Source organism: Juglans microcarpa x Juglans regia, chromosome 5D (genome assembly GCF_004785595.1).
Source record: "Juglans microcarpa x Juglans regia isolate MS1-56 chromosome 5D, Jm3101_v1.0, whole genome shotgun sequence".
Lineage (NCBI taxonomy): Eukaryota > Viridiplantae > Streptophyta > Magnoliopsida > Fagales > Juglandaceae > Juglans > Juglans microcarpa x Juglans regia.
Window position 1 is genome coordinate 3,433,450 of NC_054602.1, and position 10,482 is coordinate 3,443,931.

At 29.9% G+C, this 10,482-nt stretch overlaps 1 protein-coding gene across 1 annotated transcript; it reads right to left on the bottom strand.

The window, feature by feature from the left end:
• Window positions 1-6,163: 6,163 nt before the first annotated feature.
• On the bottom strand, window positions 6,164-8,017 carry LOC121265096. The gene has a single exon (XM_041168572.1). The coding sequence runs from the start codon at window positions 7,910-7,912 to the stop codon at window positions 6,308-6,310; it is 1,605 nt and encodes a 534-aa protein (XP_041024506.1). The 5' UTR covers window positions 7,913-8,017; the 3' UTR covers window positions 6,164-6,307.
• Window positions 8,018-10,482: the final 2,465 nt, after the last annotated feature.

The window sequence follows — 10,482 nt, forward strand, 5'->3', positions numbered from 1 at the left end:
ATCTAGATGCTTTGTGTGCTTATCTTGTGCATGCCCCCCTCGCCTTTACCTAAACTACTAGTACTTTAATTACCTATCTATCTTTCTTTTTGTTTTTTATAAGAATAATGATAGATACTGTCATAGAATGTGTAGATATTACGTAATTATTTTTAAAAAAAATAAGATTTATTATTAAAAATTAATTTTTTTATGTGAATATCTTATTTACTTATTTTCTTAAAAAAAAAAATTATATATCTATGATTATAAATATAATTTCTCTTTTTATAATTAATGTGCTGTTTATGTCTTTCTTTTAGCTAGCTAGCGCATGCAATAACTGCATGCATGCCACTTTATTCGAAACTATCTTTATCTTGGGCCCCTGCGACGCATTAATAATTAGGTGTTGGTTTTTGCTCCACGACTATATGTATAAATTGAATGAGCTTGTTATTATCGTGAACATGTATTTATAATTTTATGAATAATATTTGTTTTATTAATTTTTTTATATTTAAATTTAAATTTTAAATTTTATAATCTTCAACGTATCAATAACTGATACGTATTAATATATAAGTACGAATAATATTTTCCTTATCTAGTTGGGGGACGCTGCTCCAATATATAACAGATTATTCCAATATGAATTACGGGACGGGAGAGAAATATGATTATTAATTATATCTTTTAGTCACTACATATATTAAAGTTATTATTTAATTTATATATGTTGTGCTGCTTGTTGATAATTAGTACTTTTCTTTTGGGTTCGACAAAAAACTATAGATTAGTAAACATTCTAGCCCTGTATACCTAACCTCTTTGATATTCCCAGCAGCTTCGAAATTGAGTAATGATATATTCACAACATTTTATATAATATATTATATAATAATATATTAAATAAAAAATATTTTTATAAAATTATATTATTTTTATAATATATTTTATAAAAATATCTCTTATTTAATACATTGTTATATAAAAAATTATAAATAAATCATTTTTCTTCGAAATTAGACTAGAAATTCCCCACGCCGAACTTGGAAGCCCCCAGCCCTTAAATAATAAAGAAGGGAATACAAATTAATAAAATAGTATAAATAAATAAATAAATGGAGAGTTAGGTATCACAGATTGGCAATAGAAGGCCATCAGTGCTAGTGTTAGGTAAGGGCAGAAAAGGACCAAACCTTCAGTACCGAATGATCTCATATATTACAAAATCATGCCCTCGCATGTTTGGATGAGTCCGCACATTTTATTCAGATTCACAACTCATGATCGTGCTAAAGCCACCCACCCTTTTCGATCGGTCTAAGTGCCTCTTTGGATTGCGGTATAAGTCTTACAAAATATTTAAATAGGTTTAAAAATTCTTTAATAAAAAAATTAAATTATTTGGATATCACATGTCAAAGTATTTTTAATCTCAAATAAATTATAAAATACGTTTAAGATTTTTCCTCAAAAGTAATTGAATTTTAAAAAAACATAACTTTGAAATTTTTAAGAATATGGTCATAATCTTTAAAAATTTAATTAAGCATCATTTTTACCTTAAAAAATATTTTTTTTAATTTGTTCTCAAATAAATGTAACATAATTTAAAATGCTTTAAATATATTGTTAACAAATAATAAATAATTTTTTAATAATAAAATTTATTACTTAAGTTAAAAATTATAAACACTCAAATTATAAGTGATATTTTCTATCGTAATTCATTCAAGAATTTCGTTTTTTTAAAAAAAAAAACATAGAACACTCAAGTACTTCGCCGCTCAACCTATTGATCATTACCGGCCTATGTTTGTGAATTGTGGGCTATCGTTCAGTATTTAAGACGGTACAAGAAGAAGACGGTGCAAGGAAAGAGCGACCTGGGGACTTTAATTAATTAAAATATATGTATTTAAAGAGAACAAATAACAAATTACCTATTAATACGTGATATGAGTAATGATAAGCTTGAGTTTTTTTAATTAAAACCTTTATTAACTATAATTAATTTGCCTTTCGGCGTGCACTCTTGCCGACCCTTTACAAAGCATGCATGCAGTCAGACGTATATAGTACTAGTTGTACTACTGCATGCGATTTATAATTACCATAAAGAATTAGCATTTTGCATGTGGGATCGAGCTTCATTAATTAAAAATCTTTCTAATCTACTCGTTATTAATAGATTAATTCTATGTATAATTATAAAATATATAAATATCACGTAATTATTTTAAAATATAACGAAATTTATTATTAAAAAATTAATTTTTTTATATAAATTTTATATTTTATTTATTTATTTTTAAATAATTACATGACTATTACACAATTTACGATTGTAAATATTTTTCCACTTATTAATATGCCCCAAAAACAAAATAAATAAATGAGAATGTAACACTACATGATTGCAGCTCTCACGACAGGGGGGGCGTGACGTACTCTTGTTATTTGTCTTGTGGAAAATGTGTCACGCATGCATATGCTCCAATTGAGAAAATAATAATATTTTTGCGTTATATTAATATACTATATGTCTAATCTATTATTACTGCTTATCAATTTTTAAATTAACTCTAATTTAAAAAAATAAGAATTATTTGATAATATCACCTTAACATAGTAAGATGATCATAAGAATATAATATATGTTTCGTTTAAAAGTTATATTTAGAAGATTAAAAAACATACAGGACAAAAAAAATTGAATGTGTTAATGCAACAAAATTTGGTTTTTGATTAAAAAAAATAATTGAATGCACTAATTAGTTCAATCGGTTTAAGCTATTGAGATTGTTGTTATTTAAGTAATTCTTAGGTCTCGTTTGGAAATGAGATGAGATAAAAAATATATAAATAGTAATGAAACAAAATGTTGAATAAAAATATTATAAAGTTAAAATATTATTAGAATTTAATTTGTATTTTTAAATTTAAAAAAATTGAATTATATTTTATATTTTGTTTGAAATTTTGAAAAAATTATAATAATTAGATAATGATTAGATGATAAAGTTAAAGAATTAAAATTAAAAAATATTTATATTTAAGTGATTTTGATAATAATATTACGAAAAAATTTGTGATGAAATGAAATGGTTTGTATTCTCACTTATTCTTTTATTCTTTCGTAGATAATTTTATATTTATTTTTATTCTTCTAAAATTTGGACATCTAATAAAAATAAAAAAAATAAAAAAACTGGGTTGTAACAGAGTCCACTCAGAAAAAGGTCTTAGAATCGAATGATCTTTCTATCCTATATGAATCTGCATGCCATCATCTCAAGCCTTTGTCGCACAATCAGATGTGGGGGCTTCCCGGGCGGGCATCCATATATTATGAAATATGAATTGTGCTATATATAAGTAAATTTGTATACTAATTTATGTATTAATATTGTTGTCTTTATATTTTAAATTTAAATTAGTACTGTTTTCAATAAAATTTACTTTTTAACCAATCATATTGAATAAATGCGCGTATTAATACGCAGAATCGCTTGCAATTAAATTTTTTCATGAAATAAATATTCTTTGGACTCAAACGCCACGCTTCTCTTTCAGATGGGTCCGATCGAGTTAAAGCATCGATCCCAACCTCGATATCTAATGGCTTATGATACGACACGTGGCGTCATTATTGGTGTCGGTGGCTTACTTATTGGCCTAATTTACTATTAATTTCAATGCAAGTAAGTAATTGTACATGATGTTGTTCAAGCTAGCTAGCTCGCACGCACTTTGCAGAATATTTTAAGAGAAATTTTATTTATAATTTTGATTGAAAGATTGCGTGTATAATTTTATTAATATATGAAAGTAAAATAAAAATAAAAATAAAAAAATTATTTTAAAAAAAATTATTATAATTTTTAAAATTTTAAAATATAATTATATAAACTTACATAAACAGTCTCGCTTCGTATACTCATATTTTAAAAAGCATCCAAAGCCAGAAGAATCGAAAAACATTTGGCTGCTTTCTTTATAAAATTATCTCAGAAAATTGGGTTCTTCTTAATTTGTTTATAAAATTTGAAGCATGCGTGCAAGCCCGCCCATGCATGGTATATATGGTAAATAACTGTACATCTTTTTTTTTTTAATTAATAAATACCAATTAGATCTAGCTAGCTAGACATGTGATCTTATAATAGATATAATGTGAGCATGTTATTAAAAAATTAATTTTTTTTTTTATATAAATCTCATATTTATTATTATTTTTTTAAAAATATAATAATTACGCACTCTATGATTAAAAATATTATTTATCTACTATTAAGCTGCATTTAGATGTTAAATTAAGTTTAATTGAACTTTTTATGAATAATAATGAGTTAAATAGATGAAGTGAGTTGTGTGGAGCCATTTAAAATAGTTTAAATATGTTTAGATGTTAATATAAGTTTAATACTATTTATGAGAAATTGAGAAAAATTATAAATCTCATATATAAAGACGTGTTATGTTAGAAAAAATTGTAAGTCTAATTTATAATGAGATATTGAATTAAAATGAATTTAATAATTTAAAAATTAAACATTTAAATATAAGATTCAATTTAAAATTAAATTAAACTAAATTAATCTCAGATTAGGCTTACAACAAATGGGTTTATGATCAAATTAACCAGCAAGCTGGAATTTAATTGCTCCGGCAGTACCAAATAAAGCCTAGCTAGCTAGCTAAGCTAGCTCTCACTGATTTGGTACACGTACGTACCTTCTCCTACTTATTAAAGAAATTCACCGGTAGCAACTTTATTATCAATGTTGGTTTTGGCAAAGGAAAGTCAATGGAGTGTTTAATGGGCCTGCATGCATGCCTTTGAAATGGTCAAAAAAGATCAGTATCGGGAGTAACGAACAGGATCGATGACACTTTTCTTCTTATCTCAGTAACCCTCGGTCCCTCATTTTGTTAAGTAGAATGATAAATACACGTCATTTTTTATAAGATATTATATAATTATATTTTAAAATAAAAAATATTTTATAAAAATATTCTCACTTTTAAATGGCATTTTTTTCTTTGTTTTTATATATCTTTGTTGTGAATTCATTAAATGCCACGTGAAGTTCATACAAAGATTTTTTTGTTTGGTTGGCATGGCAGGGATTGAAGATAACAGAATCTTTTGGAACTGGCTAGCTTTCTCTGGCTTTGAATAAAAAGCATAAAAACTGTGAACCAGTTAACGCGGAAACTGTAGGAGAGAAAGATCACGAGCACATGGGGTTTAATCAATGCGCTTCACTTCTCCCATCCCTACGCGTAGTTGCCTCACATTCCCTCCATGACTCCCTCTTCTTTAATCTCTTTCCCTTTACCTTTGTTTATTCCATTTCTTTGTTTAGTACTATCAGTTGTTAGAAATTTTCTTTCACTTTCCTAGAAAGAAGCACCAAAAACCAAAAGTACTGATCTTTACTTTGGTTTATCATTTATGACTTTGTACTAATATATATTATATTGGAATTAGGAGGGCCAAGTTTTTTTTTTTACCTATCACTATCTTTTCTTTTCCTTTTTCTCCTTTTCCTTTGAATATAACTTTAGAAAGTAGAGCATGGCGACCAAAAGCAAGAGGACCACAGCTTCCATCCTGAAGGAAACCTTGTCCAGTTGGACAAAAAAAAAAAAAAAATCAGTTTTTGAATTTACAATTAAAAAATAAGTTATATTTTTAAGCTGAAGAGCAATAGATTTTCTATCCCTACAGGGTGGAGCGACAGAAGTTTTGAGAAATCAATAAATCTCTCCAAGTAGGATTTGAACTTACGACCAATTAGTTAACAACCGACCGCTCTATCACTAAGCCATTGAGAAAAAGTAAAAGATTAAATCTTATAAAGTTCAATTCGTGCTCTCAACCCATGACCAATTCGATTGTAGAGCACATTTAATTAATTTTAAAATTTAAAACAGAAAAAATAAATTATAAAATCTTCTTACAAAATAATAACAATATTATAATAATATTTTATTCAATTCATCTAAAATTATCATATCTCATCTCCTCCCGAAGTCACCCAATGACAGAATCGACCATCGAAGATTATTGTGATAATCACACGTTAAACCAATTATAAAGGTAAAGTACTAAAACATGAAATCCATAGCCGACACCAACCAAATTCACAACTATTTTTGCCACATGATGTCCGCCAAAAATTAAAAGAACTTTATTTCCCAAATATTATATACACATGAATTAGTAACAACAAGACTAATAGGGAAAAAATCAACAGACAAAACAAAAAAAATTATAGAGTGTCTTATTTTAATTTCTAGCTTTTCCTTTTAATTAACAATCCCTATAGACAGAAGAAGAATCCCCTTCAGATAAACATATTAACTTCCTAATGACAGAACTATAATCATGATTACTATTACCGCGTTGGATTACAGGGTAATCTGACGATGACATGGGAGGAGCTGAGTTTAGACCGGCGAGTGAACTCGTATCCGGAATCGACTCGGGGGATGTAATAAAAGTGATCGTCTTTGATATAAACTCACTGCCAACGAGTTGACTCAGAATTGACGATTCGGAAACCGAGTTCTTCTTCTTGTGTTGCATTGAAGCTCGAACAATTTCGGTTAACATGGCATTCGACAATCGACGAACTCCTCGAGTTCCACCCATTATGACGGCCGAGTTGACTGGACGATGGGACTGAGTTTTCTCCGAGTTCCTCTTCCCATGCCTGCTGGAAGAACTCTCTGCCTTAGTTGATAAATGAACTGTTAAGGGGCTTCTGTTTCTGACTCGGCTGAGTGGGTCACCTAGTACAACAGAATTCTTCACGTCCACCAGCATGACATGCTTGAAATTCCGCCGAAGTCGGCCGAGTAGCATCGGATAACAGGCCCATCTTCTCAAACTCATCGAAACTTTGTCCAGAAACCCGGAAAGCGAGTTCTCGGGGTCAAGCTCGGATGATTCAAACCCCACAACCGAGCCATAACTCAGTGCGGCTGACACAGCTTCCCCTTCCTCACCATCCGAGTAACTGAAATTGCTCCTAATTCTCTTACCCCATATGGGCTCCCCGCCCATGTCCTTCTTCTCCTTCTTTCCTGCCTTCGTAAAACGAGTCACGTCAAAACCCGCCACCCGCTTAGGACTAGTACTGTTCGATTCCTTATAATGGCGAATTAGCTTAAAAAACGAGTCGTTCTCTTCTTGAACAATGGAACCAAATCTAGAAGAAAACGACGAAGTAGCAAATACGAAAACTATGTCAGCTCGAGCTGTGAGGCCAGACCTATGCAAGGCTCTCGAAAACAATCGGAAGTCGTCCTCTGTGACATCCTCCAACACATGAGCAACAACAAGATCGTTCATTGCTTTGGTACCTCGCCTATACAGAGTTCCCATTCCTTGTAGCGCAGTTGGTGAAAGAGCAGTCTTTGATGTCTTTGATGCATTGTTTGAATTTTCCGTAAATGTCTTCCAGAACCATGAGGAACGGAGTTCAGAATTGTGGTTAATATTGGTTTTGGGTTTGGGCTTGGGGTTGTGGATGTAATTCGGTGGAGGTTTTTGGGACAGGAATCTTCGTGGGGAGGTTGGATGGGTTCTATTAATGGGGGTGGGCTCGAAGGTGGAAACTGTGAAGAGGAGGAGGGTGATGAAGATGAAAAGGGCGCAGATGGAGATGGTGGATTGGGCTTTGGAGAGGATGAGGTTGGAAGTGCTGCTTCTCCTAATGCTGGATTTCAATGAAGAAGGGGAAGAAGAAGAAGGTGGCGAGGACGAGGAGAAAAGCTTGTTTTTCTCAACAATGGAGTCGTGGTTATCCTCGGGGAAGAAGACTAGGAGGAGACCCATACCCCAGTTCTCGCTGCTGCTGCTGCTGCTGCTGCTGCTCTTGGCTTTGGCGTTGGACTTTGCTGAGAGTCCCATTCTTTCTCACTCGCACGCACAGCTTTGGTCTTTTTGTTGCTACTGGGCCGATGGCGTACGTGGCCACTGGCCACGAGGTAATTTTGTCCACAACCTCCTGGCAATTTCCTGAATTAAATAATTCTTGCACCTGTTTGTATATTCAAGATAGAATTGTAGTGTTACCAGTATGCCATTTTAAAAGAAATAGTTACTGAAATTGTAATCCAAGTGATATAGTTTAAGCAAAAATACCAATTCCATTCATTCTTTTCGACCATACTGTAAAAACTTAGAGAGAGGATCATAAGAGACTGTAGAGAAGTATCACTGTATGGAGAAGTGTAGATATTTATTTTTTATTTTTATAAAAGTATCTTTTATCCAGCTGAGTCATACTTGCATTGCATCACTTTTTGATCTCTTTTAGTCTCGTTTAGATTCAGAGATGAATTTAATAAAATATTATTATAATATTATTACTGTTTTAAAATTTTAAAAAATTGAATTGTTTGTTATATTTTGTATAGAAATTTATAAAAATTATAGTGATAAGATGAGTTGAGATGAGTTTTAAATCTAAACAAGACCTTGATTTTATTTCTTTTTTATCTTATCTCTTACTTTTATTCCTTTTAATAGATTGGATTCTAATTGATTTTATATTCAACCATATTCATAATGGTAAAAAAGGATTTTTTTCATAGAAGTGTCCAAGCTCAGTCTTCTACCAATGATAGGATTATAGAAAAATCGTTCAGAATTTTAAAATTAATGTATAGACAAAATACATAAACCAGAAACGTGATTGAAATGCAATAAATATACGAATAGAGAGGAAATTGAATAGGGACAATGTTTGTTAACAGATCATAGCTGAGGCATGGGGATTTGTAAAAATGAGATGGATTGAAATTAAAATTAAATAAAGTATTATTAGAATATATATTTTTAATATTATTTTTATTTTAAAATTTTAAAAAATTAAATTATTTATTTTATTTTATATAAAAATTTAAAAATATTTTAATAATTATATAAAATGAGATGAGATGAGAAGATAGGTTTCATGATAACAAAGGAGGACTAAATCAAACAGCAACGTTAAATTCAGGAAAAAAAATAGAGAAAAAAAGTAAACAAAAATTAGGGGGGGAAAAAAATCCTGCCGACAATGTGGGATGTGATTGGTCGATTGGAATCCAGTGAGAGGACGCCTCTTCGTAGGCTCAATTATTTTATTATTATTTATAAAGAATTTATTATTATTTAGGGATTATCTTAGATATTTTTTTTAGGCCTAATTTGAATTATAAAGAAAACAGTGCGTGGTATATGAATTGTTGAAAGAGTAATAATATACAAATAATACATTATATAATATATTATACAATAATGTTATAAAATGAATATATTTTTATAAAATGATATTATTTTTATAAAATATTTTATAAAAATACTCTTTATTTAAAATATAATTATGTAAAATATTATAAAAAATATTATATATAAATCATTTTTCACAAAATACCATAATCATTGTTGGTGTCTTATTCTGCCAGCGGTTGTCACTATTCTTGTTCTTACTGGAGTGGCAATATGTTTAGCATGTCATAAAAAATAAAAAGCTGGTCCCGTCCCTGCAACTTTAAGCCGTTTAATCATTTATCTTTGTTCCACCAACAAACACTGTTTACAGCTGTAACGTGCTCTTATGACATGCTAAACAAAAGCAGCTTTCCATATTATTATTATTATTATTAATTTTCCCGAAAATGAGATGAAAAGCAGTCAAAACAAACGAAAAGGCAAAGAACATTCACAGCTCCAGCTCTCATTCGATGTTCGATCTATTCCTTGTTTGTCTCTTTGATTTAAATCTCCGGCTACATGCCACATTTTCATCCCTAGCCTTTCTTATCTAGTGTTATCCTTGCCATGGAAGGAATGGTTTGTGTTCCCCCATGATTTTTATTTTTTATTCTTAAATCTTCTCGTGCTAATTACTCAATCATAGGCAAATATTATTGCCATGTGATTCGAAGGTGAATGCACACTCCTAAAATTTATTGTCGGTTAAACTAACAAAAAAAAAAAAAAAAGAGGATCTGACGTGTGGGATCGCTTAAGATCATGGTATTGAATAAAAAGGCCCCAGAGATCCTTCGCTTCTGTGTGGCGTACTGTTTTCTGACGATAGATGTAGTTGAAGTTTCACGTAGAGTAGTGACATCCGTAGAATATATTTTACAATATATTTTATAACATATATTATAAAATAAGAGTATTTTTATAAAATAATTTTAATTTTATAAAATATTTTATAAAAATATTATTTATTTTAAAATATTGTTGTGTAAAGTGTTGTATTTTTATAATTTTTCTTCCTTGAAACTCACACACGTATTCTCTTCACATGGACATGTTTAGTTAAGTAGATGGGATGAGTTAAAAATTATAAATTAAATAAAATATTATCAAAATATAATTTTTATTTTAAAATTTTAAAAAAATTATAATAATAAAATGAAATAATTTATGTAAGCAGGCTCAAGCCTGCCCTGCCTGCCCACTTGTACGAAGACTTTATA